A 15,564-nucleotide genomic window follows, 5' to 3' on the forward strand; every position below is an offset into this window, starting at 1 on the left:
CCATTCTTTTATTTTTTTTAAGTTATAAAAATTTTATTTCATTTTATTCCTTCAAATCTGAGTTGAAAGAATTTTCTTTTGTTGGTGGTGTATAATATTAAGTTAGTTTCAGGTATATATTTAATATTTATACATATTGTGGACTGATCACCACAAGTCTAGTTAACATCTATAACCATACATAGTTACCAAATACTTTTTCTTGTGATGAGAACTTTGAAGATCTATCCCATGTCCTAGCTGGTTTGGCTCAGTGGATAGAATGTCAGCTTGCGAACTGAAGGGTCCTGGGTTCAATTTCTGTCAAGGGCACATGCCCAGGCTGTGGTCTTGATCCCCAGTAGGGGGTGTGCAGGAGGCAGCCAATCAATGATTCTCTCTCATCATTGATGTTTCTATCTCCCTTCTCTGAAATCAATAAAAACATTTTTTAAAAATAAAAAAGCCCTATCCCTTAGCAACTTTGAAATATGTTGTCCAACAAACCTTTGCTTCCTTTATCATATGGACTCACACTGGTACCCAAGTCAGAAAGACGTTGGCCCCAATTTTCTAGTAGTAGTAACAATAATCACTATGCTGTGCATTATATCCCCATCACTTTATTTTATAACTGAAAGGCATTCTTGACACCTCCTTAGTCCCACAATCAAACAATCTCTAAGTCCTATTATTTCCACTTTCAAATTACATCCTAAATCAGCTCACTTCTCCCAGCGCTATAGCCAATGCCTTTTTCCATGATTTGTTAACTTCTTGCCAGGGTACTACAGTGTGGTCTCCTGATCTCCCCATTCCTATTTGCTTCCCTTCTGTCCAATCTGTGCACAGCAGCAAGAGGGTCACCTTTGTATAAACATAAATTAGAGGATGCCACTTCTCCACTAAAGCCTTCCAATGTCTTCCATTGTACTCAAGTTCAAACTCATGACCTGCAAGGCCCTCTGAGGTATAGCTCTGCCTTTCAACCTCCTATCCACTCTTGCCATTCACATTACACTCGGTTCAGGGCCTTCCACAGTGTCCTTCGTTTCCCCGGAATGTCCTTCCCTCCACTATTCTTTGGCTAATGTATAATTCTCCAGTTGTTAGCTTAGCTCTAAAGAGGACTTCTATTACCACCCCTTTCTTAATTAGGCTACCCACGTTTTCTATTCTTTTTATTAAAATCACCATTTGCTACCTTAATGTACGTTTAGGTCTATCTTCCCCAGACTTAATTCTGTGAAAGCAGAGACCATATCTGTTTTTGTTGGAAATGTATGTTTGGGTAGGGTCATGCCTGGCATATACCCAAATAAGTATTTATTGAGCATTGGGTGATCTGAAGCCCGGAAGAGCTACTGGTGAAAAGCTTGGAGCTGAATGGCCTACAAAGCTGTCTAATGTGGGATAGAATCGAGGTGGTTGCTATGTGAGACCTTAGGTCTGCTCTGCAACTTACAAGTGACGTGACCTTGCATAAGTCATTCCCTCTGTACTTTTCCCCTCAAATGGAAAATGAAGCTGAGGTGAAATGGCTTGGTTTAGCTCCCAGGGTTATAGTTAGGATCAAAGGGACAAATTAATGTGAAATGATTGAGGCTGAGCTAATGCTGGCTAGCCCACTGCCGAGGAAGGGCTGGTGCTGATGCCTCTTATGGTCTGGCTCATTAGGAAAGAGAGGCCAAGCCTTACCAGTCTCCACAACTGCCAGCCCATGGGCCTATCTCAGGACCGGTGATGGCCAGCTGTGTCAGGATGGAGGTCAGCTGTGTGCCTGGCCTCTCATAGTGAGCTAGGGAAATAGGCATGGCTTTGTGTATGGCCGTCACCTTGGATTTTACCTTTTGATACCCAGGTGCCAGATCTCTGTCCCTAGTAGTTGTATTGTCTTGGTCTGTATTATCCACGTCCTTTCCATTCCCTTTCTGTCCTCTCTTCTTTCACCTTAAAGGCTTTTCATTTTCAGTTTATTGATCTAGGTGTCCCCTGTGGTGGGATACCTAATGGCAAAGGGGGGTTTGAAGTAGCTACAGCCTCAGGGTGGTTGGCGGAAACTATGGGACTGGATGCCTGGGTTCTTTCCCGTTACTTTAGAAGGAACCACAGTCTAGTATTCTTGATGGCTGGTGGGCTGGAGGTGGGGGTGAAGAGGCAGCTCCCAGCTCCAGGATGGAGAATCACTAACGGGTGGAAAGTGCTGGGGCAGGTTTGGTTGGGAGTGAGTCGTGATATAGGCTTTTTATCCCCCGTCTCTTTCTCAGAGGCTGAGGGAAGGGAAAAAGCTGACTGCCCACCCCTCTCTTTGTTTGTCTTGTCTAATTTAACTTATGTTATTTATCAAATAGACAGGTTATTTGGAAAACCAGATGGACCCAGGCAAAAATCATCTGGGTTTTCCAAATGTGAAAAATTAGGTTCTGGGGGCCCAGGAGGAAAGGCGTGTGTGTGTGTGTGTGTGTGTGTGTGTGTGTGTGTGTGTGTGTGGTATTGAGGGTACTTTATGTCTCTGTAGTCAGACTTAGAAAGAAATGGCTCCATGACATCCAAGCTTCCCCCCTCCTCCTTTTTCCTTCAAGTTCTTTATGACTGGAATCTAAATGAGAAAACTACAATCTTTATGTTGGTGGCTGGGAGTGCTGAAAGGTTTAATTGGCCAAGGATGGGAATATGTCAGGGATATAATAGAGCAGCAGCTGACAGCTTTCTCTCTCGCCTCCAGCAGAACCAGTGGGTTAGCAAAAGGCACAGAAGCCTCCACCTCTTGTTCCTTCAGTGTCATCCCCAAATGATCACAGCAGTTGTGGAAGTTAGACATTAGGGGAAGAACTTAACATTTCATACCTTCCTGATGATCAGATGGCCAAAGAACACTGAGGAATAAGGATTGTCTCTCCCTTAAATATCCAGGGAAGGAACTAGCTGTGTATTACAACCAGGAATGGTTTTTGTTTGTTTGTTTGTTTGTTTGTTTGTTTGTTTTAATCCTCACCCGAGGATGTTTTTCCATTGATTTTTAGAGAGACTGGAAGAGAGAAGGAAAGACAGAGAAAAATATCGATGTGAGAGAAACACATAATTGGTTGCCTCCTGCACATATCCTGACCAGGGCCCTGGCTGGGGAGGAACCTGCAACCGAGATATGTGCCCTTGACCAGAATCGAACCTGGGACCCTTCAGTCTGCCTGCTGACACTCTATGCACTGAGCCAAACCGGCTAGGGCACAACCAGGAATGTTTAAAGCCTGGGGGTCTGTTCCCTCTGGGTAGCAACATTAGTAAGGAATTGAATCAGGAGGCCATGGAGTCTCGACTCTTGGCAGCAATAGAAGTGTTCTGGCTGAGAGCGAGTGCCATCTCTCTACATACACACATGCACACACAGAACAGAGCCAAGACCCTTTCTGGCCCAAGGAATCTGGCAGTGGCAACAGCACTTGTCCTATTGTGAGTGTCATTTTTTTAAAGTGTCATTGGACTGTGAAAGCCACTTAACTTGATCTCATCTGAATAATCTGAGTTAATACTAGCTCCACAGTGGTGAGGATTAAGTAAAAAAGAATTGTGAAGTGTCTGCCTCCAGGCCTCGCACATAGTAAACCTCAATGAGTGCTTGTTGAATGAATGAATCCATGAATCTGAGCATTAGGGCTCCTGCGACCATTTCCAAAGGTCAGCGTGTAACAGTTTGAATAACTGAGACTTATGTGCTGTCCCGTTGAGCCTGGAGCCTGAGACATGATCCTACCCTGCCATTCATTTAGCACATGTTGGGTATCTGTGGTGTGTGGGGTAGACCCCGAGATGTACCACCCCATCCCCCTTCGATGAAGGCCTTTTGGCCCAGCTACCAGGAACGCTGCCTTCAGCAGTCAGCCCCTTTGGGGATTGCCTCAGCTGCAGAGAACGCCTTGTCCAAGATCATGCCCCTTTTCAGCACAGCCTACATCCAATGACAACAGGGGTATTAATGCCTGGCCATCTCAGCTCATTTCCAAACAATTCTGATAGGACCTTCTATTTTCAGAGCTCCCCTAGAAATAGGCTGAGGGTATGGCAGTTCAGCTTCTGTCCCCTCCCTTCCACAGGTGTTGATCCAAAGGCCACTTCTTCTTTAAAAAAAAAAAAAAAAAAAAAAAAAAAAAAACTTTTTTTTTTTATTGATTTCAGAGAGGAAAGGAGAGGGGAAGCGATATAGAAACATCAATGATGAGAGAGAATCATTGATCGGCTGCCTCCTGCACGCCCCACGTGGGATCGAGCCTGCAACCTGGGCATGTGCCCTGACTGGGAATCGAACCATGAGCTCTTTCTTGGTTCATAGGTCGATGCTCAACCACGCTGACAGGGCTAAAGGCTACTTCTTAATAAACATTCTTCATGCTGAACTGTCCGAGTCTGCCTTCTGAATCCAGCCTGCGAGTGTGCTAGTCCTGGTGCCCAAGGCTTCAGGACAGGAAAGGACAGAGACCCCTCTGCAGTTTCCAGTGTTTCCAGCATGGGCAGTGTTGGTGCTGTCTTTTTCTGTCCACCAGAGGGCAGCAGCATCAAAGCAACCTGCCCTCCGAGTGTGGGCTGGGCCTTTTCCTGTCCCCTCTGATTTCCCACCACCAGTAACAGTATTAGGCAGGCTCACCTTCCTTAGTGTGTCCGCCTTCCTGTCTAAGGAAAGGAAACTTTCTGAAGCTGTCTAGGCCTTAGTTTTGTCAGCCTCAACCTCCCTCCCCTTCTCTCCCCAGCACCGAAGGACAATCTGTCTTCCTACTGCAACCCCTCCCCCTCCTCAGCTGGGCAAACTCCTTGCCCAGAATCCCCCAGCCCACCACACTTACCACCCACAATAGATTTGTTTTCTGTGTGACAAGGTAATTATGAGCTTGGGGCCAGAAGGCCCAGGGGCCAGTCTGAAGATGGTCACTTCAATCTGGTTCTCCCTGTTCTACTAACATTATTGATTTTTAGTTTTATTTATTATGGTGATTTTTTTTGTGTGATCTGGCCCTGGTGACATGAGGTATGGAGGCGAGAGAGCAAAACGCATTCATTCTTGTCACAATTTAGCTTCTTGAAACCACCTACCCACCCAACATTTTTTCCCAATCTATAGATTTTAGTACCATTGTTTACCTGTCTTCATTCTCTCCCCTAGTCCCAAAGTTCTCCCAAAGATTCTCCCAGGAAATGGAGCCAGGTGTGGCTAGAAGACGGGAGCTGGGGAGAAGGGTGGGGACAGCAAACTCGGCACCTTTTGTTAGTGTCCATTAACTCATCCAGCATTTCTGGTACCTGTCAGTTATTTCTAGGCTAAGCTCCCCAACTTCCTGCTTCTTTCTCATTCCTTCCCCCGGTCCTGAAACAGGCCAAGCTCTGTGCTTTTTTCTTCTACATCAGTTTCTCTTGCTATGAAATGGGTGAGAGAAAAACCTGATCAGGAAGCTTTCAGAGAGTGGGGTTGTGACTGGATGGACCCAATTCAAAATTTGCCTGCCTGACCTTCAGGCTACTAAAGGCCTCCCATAATGTACTCTACTTCCTTATGGGGACGGGAACGGCAGGCTTTAGGCAATAAATTACAAGTATGAGGGTGCGTTCTTAAACAGAATGATTGCCATGGGAATCAGCAGAGGCCGAAGGCGATTTGTGGGGCCACATTCCCTGGCCTGTGTTCTCTGTGTGTGCCAGGAGAATGAATAAATCATTGTTCAGGGGCGGGATGCAGCTGCCGGGCTCCTCCCCTCGGCACATGCCCCGACTCCAGCTCCTCCATTGAGGGCTGCTGGAGCAGAGCGGTTTATACACCCAGCTCCCCAAATCCTATTGAGGCCTCCCCCTCTGCACGAGCCACCGGCTCCAAGCCCATTCAGGCTAGCCCTTTGTGCTAGAGGTTAAGTGGTTACATGTGGGGGGCACCCAGAAAGGACCTGTCAGGCCCTGAAAGGCTGTGCTGATACTGAGCCCTCCTACTGGTGAATGGGGTGGGTGGAGGAGAGGTGGGCGGCCTGAGGATGGGGTGGGGGAGAGGGCATGGGGATTATGGAGCCCACAGAGGCAGCTGCTAGGAAGGGGGTGGAACAGGCACCTCTTCTTTCATTCTTCCTTCAGATCAGATTTTCTATCTGGCTCACTCCCATTGCTGTGGGCCCTGGGGTGTTCAAACAGCCTTAGGACTTTGGATTTGACTTTTCTGGACTCCTGGTGGAAGAGAGGTTTTGGAGAGAACATTTACCACTTGGGTGCCTTGAGGAAAAGGTTCTATTTCATTCTTCCAACAGCTCCAAAACACCCCCTCAGTTTGCCCCTTTTCCCTCCAGGAGTGAAGGGAAAGGTTGGGGTGGGATTCATCTCCCAAGTTCATGTGGTGCAGTGGACTTGAAACTGTCCCACTGAACTTGAAAAGCTTCCTGGGACATCCCCCCTCAGGAGCTGTTTAGGGTGGGGGTGTTCAGGGGAGAAAGAGAGCTCAAATTGGGTGTATTGCAAATATTTTGCATGAAAATAAAAGATTCCAAGCCTTCCAAAAAATGTTTAGCTTCAGACTTGATGTACGTCCCCCTCATTTTATAGCTGAGAAAACAGCCATATGGGGGGTGGGGAGTGGACCTGTCTTACCTAACATGGTCACAAAAATTTCTTGATAGACTAGAGTGCACTTTGCCTTTAAGAGGCTGAAGAGAAAATGGATGAACAAATCAACTAGGTCACCAGCTTTGTAGGCCTTTCTTTCCCGAGATGAGCTAATTCTGGGGAATGATTTTCCTTCTAATATGCCTTCAGGGCCCTCTCATACATCAAAGGTTCTCCAAGGCTGTGTGCCTGGTCTTGGGATCCCAACTAACAATGTTCACATTATAACATTATTTAATAATGTTCAAGGCATAATATCTTTATTTAACCTAAAAAGGTTAAAATGGATTGATTTGCCTAAGTTCCCAAAGCCATGTGAGGAGGTTGACAGATGATTTGAGCTCAGGAAGAAAATAAAGCAGGTGGCTGGTACCCCAGGACTGGGAGCCTGGTCTTTGTTCTGATGAGGAACCTCTGGGGGCTCCCCATTATTTCTCTGTGGCCCCCAGGAAGAAGCCCCGGCTCCACAGAATAGTGGTCAAGACCTTTCACCTCTTAGCCTACTTTATCCTCCAGCTTCATCTCCTACCTCTATTGCCCGACATGTACCAGTCACACTGGCCTTCCCTGGGTTGTCTCAACACACTTGGCCTTCTCCTGCTTTCTCTCGGTGAGCTTCTATTTATCCTTCAAAGCCTGCCACATACAATATAGACTCTAACTCAACAGTCAATCTATGATTTGTTATCTTTTGTAGCCAAAACACATACGAAGGGGTTGAGTAGGTGTGGTGCCTTATGTGCTTGTACCTAATGACTTTCTCAAAGAGTTAACTTCCTGTCTCTGACATTCTAGGTTCTGCATGGTCAGGAGGCGTTAGCATCTAGGGAGGAATGTTTCTAACCAGGGAACACAAAGATGATTCCACTACATTCCAAGCTCCTCATAATACTAGAGAAATAGAAGAAAGGAGGTCACCATGTAGGTTGGACTGATAATGGCCACCAGGGGAAATAGAGTTGCTACTATTTAATGAGGACTGAGAGGTACATGAGTGGGACCCAGAGACGCTCTATTAATCATGGTTCTTTTGATTGCAAGCGAAAGAAATCCCACTCAAGTTAGGCTTGGCAAAACAAGGGCCTTATTGGGAGGTATACAAGGCCTCAGGAAACGGGCTGGAACATCGCCAGGACACTGTCTTTTGTCTCTGCTTCTGTGTGGCAGCATCATTTTCTCCTATTACAAACTGACTTCTACTTGCCAGGAAATGTGATGGCTACAGCCCTAGGCTCACATCTTCCCTACTTTGTCTCCCTTTAGCTTTATGTCAGCAAGTCCCAGAGAAAGACTGACTGACTCACCTGGAGTGGGCAGTCCTATCCTGGCACTCATCAGGCTGCTGTTTAACCCACGTGGTTAGGGCTGGGAGAGACCGAGCTGAAGGAAAAGTGGGGAGGAGCTGTTCTGGGCCCACCAAACCATCAGGTGACTGTATGGCTGTATGGCATGGGGAGAGCTGCATAATCCCAGACCATCGAAGCCTTTAGGAGTGAAGATTTGGGTCACCTCACAAGGAAGGAAACTCTGTGGCTGAAGGCAAGGGGAACTGGCAGTGGGTAAAGGAAAAGGGAAACTCAGTTCAGACCTGCGGTCTCCACCTGTATATTCTAAGCTGGGGGAGTATCCAAAGTTTGAATTACCTTTGCCTTCTCCCTTTTATTTCCTTTTCCCTCTTAAAAAATAGGAACTGTCATACTCGTAAAATGGTTTTTCTTCCCTCTTCCATCTCCCTTATTTTTGTATACAGGATTGGTTGGTGTGATTTAATTTACATTTAGTCCCTCAGTAGCAGAATGGTGAGTTGGAATCAAGTTGAAACTGGAAGAGGACGCCTCAGCAGAGATCACAGAGTTGAATTCTTTCTCATAAAATAAAAAAAGCAATAGAAAGGGATGAAGGCAAGGTATTTTATTTATTTGTTAAATTATATTTTTATTGATTTCAGAGAGGAAGGGAGAAGGAGTGAGAGATAGAAACATCAATGATGAGAGAGAATCATTGATTGACTGCCTCCTGCATGCCCCACACTGAGGATGGAGCCCGAAACTCGGGCAAGTGCTCTGACAGGTAATCAAACCGTGACTTCCTGGTTCATAGGTCGGCACTCAACCATTGAGCCACTCAGGCCAGGCAAGACAAGGCATTTTATTTATTTATTTTTGTGTGTTTTTTAATTTTTTAAAAATATATTTTATTGATTTTTTACAGAGAGGAAGGGAGAGGGATAGAGAGTTACAACTATCGATGAGAGAGAAACATTGATCAGCTGCCTCCCACACACCCCCTACTGGGGATGTGCCTGCAACCAAGGTACATGCCCTTGACCGGAATCGAACCTGGGGCCCTTCAGTCTGCAGGCCGACGCTCTATCCACTGAGCCAAACGGGTTAGGGCTATTTGTTATATTTTTAATAGCCTTGTCGAAACAGGACCCCTAAGAATTTTGGTTACCTCCAAAAAAATTAGGAGCGAGAGATGGGACAAGGGATTTTAACTGTATTATTCAACAATGAATCCATATTAGTTTAGTTTTGAAATGGGGTGAATGGGGTTGGGGGTACATGACAAAGGTGTAGCCAATTGCATAGCTTGTTCAATAAAATGGTGTGGAAGGTTCCCCACCCCCCCCCCCCCAAGCTCATGTGCCCTGAAGGCTAAATTTGTCCCAGTCTTCTTTCTGGGGAACTTATTTTAAGAAGCATTAACTTACTTAACACCAGCCAGTGCTTTTCGGTTGTATGATTGAAGCCAGAAATTCCTCTGTTCTCTTTGATTGCAAACTGGACCCCTAAACCCTATACCTTTCCCCCAAGGAGGAAGGGAGTGAGGGGGTCAGGCTTCAGTAAATAGAAACTGAGGAGAGCTCACTGCACTGGCACCCATGCCTGTCCCAGAGCAGATTTTCTTTCTGCTCTTAAAAGCGTACCTTTCCTAAGTGACTTTAATAAATAAGCACAAAATGAAGACATAATTTCAAACGGTGATAGATGCTATGAAGGAAAGGAACAACGTGCTCAGGGATAATATCAGAGAAGGTTGATCTGAGAAGAGGTCTAAAATATGAGCGGGGGCGGGGGGGGGGGGGGGGGGAGGTCATGTTCAGCAGAAGGAGCAGTGTGTGCAAAAGCCGCATGGCAGGAAGGAGCCTCAGGCCCGGATTGCAGAGATGGAGCTCAAAGGCTGACGAGGGAGAGACGGCAGGATGCTCAGAGCCCGGAGGAGCTGCCTGAAGGATTCACCCTGCAATGGGGAAGCCATCAAGGGGTTTTAGGCAGGAGGGTGGTGACAGGACCAGATTTTCATCTTGAGAATGTCACTCTCTCTGCAGAGAGGAGCCCAGTGAGGGCAGCTAGGAACTAACTAACTCTGGACCTGCAAGGCCTCGGTCAAGGCTGCGGAAGGCGCAGGCCGGGGGGCGGTCCAGGGGCTCCGCTTCTCCGCGGGAAACCGAACCGGCCCACGTGGGCCAGGCCGCCCCGCCCCACGCGCTGACGCCGCCGGCTCCGCAGTCCACGCCTGGAGCTGGGAGCGCAGCCCAGGAACCCCGCACCCCACGCCGGACCCGCGTGGACGCCCAGGCCAAGGGACCCCGAGCCCGGAGGGGCGAGTTCCCGCCGCGGGGCCTTGGAGCCAGAGCTGGCCGTGCCGGGGCGGGCGCCTCCAGGCCGTGAGTCGGGGGCCCCAGGGGGAGGGTTTGGGGCTCAGCCGCAGGGGTTGGGGGACCTGGAGGGAAGTCGCAGCCTACGCACAGCTGCCTCCTATGGGGAAATTAGGGAAGGATGGTGTCTGCTCTCTGTCTTCCGGGAGTCTCCCTCTCCTGCAAGGCTAGGCAGGGAGGGAGGCCCATCGCCCCCATCCTCACCGAGCGACCTCCCCACCCCCCACCCAAACCCGGCAAATTGCGGATTAGAGAGAGAAACCTGATCCTGGGGTGTCTGGGTTCCCATTTTACCGTCTTGGAGACCCCTGCGGTTCGTAACCCCGCCACCAACACATCCCAGCTTCCTCCATGGCCCCGCCCAAGTTTAGGAAAAAGGAAACATTTGGGTGGGGATCTCCAGGCACCTCGCTTAGCGGGGAGTTTGAAGGTTATAAAGGAACTGTCCCTACACCATCCCCCATCTCCACCCCCACCCCAGGACTCCTGCCCACTACTGGATGTGGGAGGATCCTTGTCGCTTACATTATCTCTCACTCTTACTGATACCCGGATTTTCTAATTCTAGGGATACGTGGTCAGTAGAAACCTCTTGCCAATTGAAACCCTAATTTTGGTAGAAGGGGGTTATTGAGGAAGTAAGAATAGTATTGTATGTCCTCCCTCCAGGACATCAAGATGGAGCAAGTTAGGGGCAGGGACACAGGATAGTAGGTATGGAGGGAAGGAGGCAAAGTCCAAGAGGCTTGTCCATAGGGAGGTGGGGTCCTCCTTGGGCAGAGGAAGGAACTGGACCCAGCGGGGCCAGCCCTGGGCAGGAGCCTCCTGCTGCTCTTCCTGAGCATAGATATCCCACTGCAGGCCCCCTCTCCCCCATTCACTCTCCCAGCAAGTATAGACTGACACCTGCTAGTGCCAAGCTCCGTGCTGGCTCTTGGGAATATGATGGAGGATATACAGAGGAGTTCCCCATCTAGTCAGGGAGCTGGATTTGTAAGCTGCTACTACAAGAGAGTTTTAAAAAAATTGAATAGACATTTACTGATCATCCATTATGTGTTGAGGACAAGAAACAAACATGAATTAGACAGTGTGTACCCAGGGCAATGGGGCCCAGAGGAAGGCAGTTAACTGTGTGTTTGTGTATATTGGGGCAGTGGGGAGAAAATCAGGATGGCATCAGAGAGGGGGGAGGGATATTAGAGCTGAGTTTTGAAGTATAAAAAGGAATTTGTGCCCTAGCTGGTTTGGTTCAGTGGATGGAGCATTGGCCTGTGGACTGAAGGGTCCCAGGATCGATTCTGGTCAAGGGCACATGCCTGGGTTATGGGCTCAATCCCCTGGGGGAGGGGAGGCATGCAGGAGGCACCAATCAATGATTCTCTCTCATCATTGATGTTTCTATCTCTCTCTCCCTCTTCCTTCCTCTCCGAAATCAATAATATATATATATATATATATATATATATATATATATTTTTTTTTTTTTTTTTTTTTTAAAGGAATTTGTGGGTGGAGAAGGAAGGACCTTAGAGGAGAGGGGAGAGGAAGGGTACCACAGGCCAAGGGAATTGTGGGAGGAGAATAATGGTGCATTTCTGAGATCTCTGAGCAGTTTGGTGTGGCAGGAGGGGCAGAGTGGCAAGAGGCAAGTCTGGAGGGGTGAGCAGGAGCCAGATGAAGCACAGCCTTGTAGCCATGTAGAGGTTTAGGGAGCTAGGATGAATCAAATTTACATTTGTAACTGGAGGCAGAGAGATCAGAGAAAAGGCTGTGGCAGTCAGTAGTCCCGGTAAGAAATGGCCTAAGCCTCCGAAACCGGTTTGGCTCAGTGGCTAGAGCGTCGGCCTGCGGACTGAAGGGTCCCAGGTTTGATTCCGGTCAAGGGCATGTACCTTGGTTGCGGGCACATCCCCAGTAGGGTGTGTGCAAGAGGCAGCTGATCGATGTTTCTATCTCATCGATGTTTCTAACTCTCTATCCCTCTCTCTTCCTCTCTGTAAAAAAATCAATAAAATATATTTAAAAAAAACAACAAGAAATGGCCTAAGCCAAGTGAAAGTGAGAGAGATGTATGTACACACACACACGGAGGGTGTGTGTTTTTCTCTCAGAATTTCGTGGCCAATGAGATGGGGAAAGGAAGCAGAGTGAGGGGTCCAGGATGCTCTCAAGTGTCTGACTAGAGTGCCCGATGGAGAGTGGGGCCACTTTGCCCAGGTCACTGAAGAGGAAGAGCTGTTTGGACACGTAGAATTTGAGGAGCCTGTGGTTGGTTGCAGGGTTGGAAAGCAGTTGGATCTGAGCTGGAGGCAGATCTGAGTCACCAACACATGATGCTCCTTGAAGCTACAGCAGAGTCTGAGGTCATCTGAGGAGAAGTGCATAGAATGAGAAGACACCCTGCCTCAGAGGGCTGAGGGCAAACCTGTGCAGGAGACTGAGAAGCAACAGACAGAAAGGGAGGAGGAAAACCAGGAAGGGAGGTGTTACCAGAGTACAGGGAAAGGGACTGAGAAGGAGCAGCCAGGCTCGCTTGCTGGTTGCCTCCACTCAGTCAGGACCCCCACCCTGTCCTGCTCTGACTCATTCTTCTGCTTCCCCTCTACAGGCCAGATGTTTGCCATCCAGCCAGAGGTAGCTGAGGGGGGCCAGTTTCTGGGGGGGCCGCCTCCTGGAGTATGTCAACCTGAGTTTCATCCAGACAGCAACTCCAACTTCATGGCGAGTGCCAAGGACGCCAATGAGAATTGGCATGGGATGCCAGACCAAGTGGAGCCCATCCTGATGAGGAGCTCCTCCGAGTTGCCCTCTGACAACCAGGCCTTCCAGGACCCTGGACTCCCTGAGGGGGAGCTCCGCAGCCCACCAGAGGGAGCAGAGATCCCCAGAGCTGAGCCTGAGAAGATGAGTAGTGCCGGCACAATCTGCTCCCCTCTGGAGGACAACGGCTATGCCAGCAGCTCCCTAAGCATTGACAGCCTTAGTAGCAGCCCTGAGCCTTCCTGTGGGACCCCTCACGGCCCTGGGCCTTCAGATCCCCTTCTGCCCTCGGTGGCCCAGGCTGTGCAGAAGCTGCAGGCTCAAGAGCGCTACAAAGAGCAGGAGAAGGAGAAGCACCACATGCACTTGGTGATGTACCGCCGCCTGGCCCTGCTCCAGTGGATCCGAGGCCTGCAACACCAGTTGGTTGACCAGCAGGCCCGTCTTCAGGAGAGCTTCGACACCATCCTAGACAACCGAAAGGAGCTTATCCGCTGTCTCCAACATAAGGCAGCACCATCCAGGCCCTAGGATACATATACCCTTGCATCCAGGTGCAAGGGTATATGTATATATTTGCAGGCATGTGTGTGATTGTGCACAAGTATATGATTATTAGCTGGTATGAGTGCAGGTAAGCATAAGTGAGTATGTATGTGCTAACATGTGCCAGGCATCAGCTTATGTGTGCTGTATATAGACACAGCCTAAATTATGTGCAGGCCTGTGTGTGTGTCTCCATCTATGTATGTATGGTATGTATGTAAGAGAGTAATAACATTTTGGTTAGTTTACTTTATTGTAAGAATACAGTGTATAACACATATAATGTACAAAATATGTGTTAATCGACTATTTATGTTATCCATAAGGCTTCCGGTCAGCAGCAGACTATTAGTAGTTTCTGGAGAGTCAGAAGTTCTACATGGATTTTCGACTGTTTCAGGGATCAACACTCCTAAAACCTTCGTTGCTCATGGGTCAACTGTACATACAAAAGAAGTGTGTGCCTATGAGTAGGTTTGAATGTTGAGGCTTGTGGTGGGTGTATATGAGTGAGCTCTTGTCTGTGTAGGCCTATAAGTAGGGGTGCATGTGTGCTGGTGAAGCCTGGGAAGTGTCTATTGGGAATAGGTATCTGCAGGCAGACTCCTGAGCAAGGTGTGCAAATATATATTCAGTTGCACATGTGGGGCATCCATCCGCACCCTATGTTACCCATGACCTGCTGTAGCTTTTTCTCTCCACAGGGCCCCACTGCTCCCTGGAAAGAGGGTCTCTTGGGGTTTCCCAGGCCACCCCTCCTTCGCCTTCCCCTCACTCTTCCTAGATTTTGCTCTGCTGAGGCTGTTGTCCCTGACCATGGATTTGCTGTAGATAGTAGCCGCTTCGGCCTGTCAAGGCTTTTGGCTGCAAATTTGCCAGAGCAATTGGCAGAGAATTAGTATCAGGCAGGGGAGCTGGGGGTGGTGATTGACATCGTGGCAGGGATGGGGGTGGGATCAGAGAAGAAGATAGGGACTGTCTCTCTTGAACTCTGCCTCCCAGCACGTGGGAGATGGGGATGTGGAGATGATAATGGTAGGACCCTGTGAAAAATAGGAGTTTGGGAATTCTTAAATGCCAGTTCCAAACAAACCACAAACCAGCTCCTCTCCACTGCAAAGGAGCTGTTACAGACCATATTGAGTTAAGCTTCTGATGAACAGAAATGTGTGCTAATAAGCTTGCAAGGAATGGACAAGGTGTTCCCAGGCTGTTGGGTAAAATCTCACTTCCGTCTCTGTGCCTCTACATGCTGTGCCTCTCTGGATTTAGCAGCACTGGATGTTGAATTAGTTTGGTTATTTTCCCTGAAATCAGACTGTCTGTGCCAGGAGGAGCCACAGTTCTTTCAAGAGGGGGCAGGGGGCAGGGTCAGCCCTACCTCTGTAAACTCTTAGAATGCTGAATCATACCCCCTTTCATCACTGAAATGCCCTCTAAATGGGAGTTGACGGGCTCCAGCAGAAGCTCTGTGAGGTGGAGAGAGCCAAAGACTAAGGTAGCCAAGCTCTCTGTTTTGCTTCTGGGAGCCAAGAGGTTGCAAGATCCTAGTGGGTGAGCAGTGGCATGGAGGTCATTGATACTAGTAGTCTGGCTCTCAGTCTTCCTGTCTGTAAAATGTGGGGGCTCTTTCTATCTCTAAGTGGGTGGGTGGGTGAAAGCAATGGGGAGTGAGGCTGAGCCAGTGACCCTGGGAACTTGTGTCTAGCTCTTGCATGTTGAGTCTGAACCAAGATGAATAAACTGGAGCAGAGAAATGCATTTCTTGAGTTTGTGTTTCTATTCTATTCTTGAGTTTGTGTCATCTGGTGGCCTTTTTGAGCAGGGTTCTGAGCTGGGGGGTAAGGATGGGGGAAGACACTGGGGAGGAGGAATCCAGCCTGCGATGGCTGACAGTCTGATGGTGGGACAGAGAGGTCTCTCCTAAGGGGTTTCTCAGGTTGACAGGGGGGACTTGGCCTCTGCGAGAGACTTATTTGGGTTGTCCT

The 15,564-nt window shown here is 48.5% G+C and overlaps 1 protein-coding gene across 1 annotated transcript; it reads left to right on the forward strand.

Moving 5' to 3' along the window:
• Positions 1–10,097: 10,097 nt before the first annotated feature.
• Positions 10,098–15,196, forward strand: LOC307102529 (UPF0500 protein C1orf216). Its single transcript, XM_079776127.1, has 2 exons — positions 10,098–10,276; positions 12,879–15,196. Exon 2 carries the CDS (start codon positions 12,884–12,886, stop codon positions 13,559–13,561), a length of 678 nt encoding a protein of 225 aa, XP_079632253.1. The 5' UTR covers positions 10,098–10,276; positions 12,879–12,883; the 3' UTR covers positions 13,562–15,196.
• The last annotated feature ends 368 nt before the right edge of the window (positions 15,197–15,564 follow it).

This window comes from Cnephaeus nilssonii, assembly GCF_951640355.1.
Source record: "Cnephaeus nilssonii genome assembly, chromosome: 7".
In the NCBI taxonomy this organism is placed as follows: Eukaryota; Metazoa; Chordata; class Mammalia; order Chiroptera; family Vespertilionidae; genus Cnephaeus; species Cnephaeus nilssonii.

Excerpts from the sequence above, each read along its gene's own strand:
- LOC307102529 (XM_079776127.1), top strand. The coding sequence starts at position 12,884 with ATGTTTGCCATCCAGCCAGAGGTAGCTGAGGGGGGCCAGTTTCTGGGG.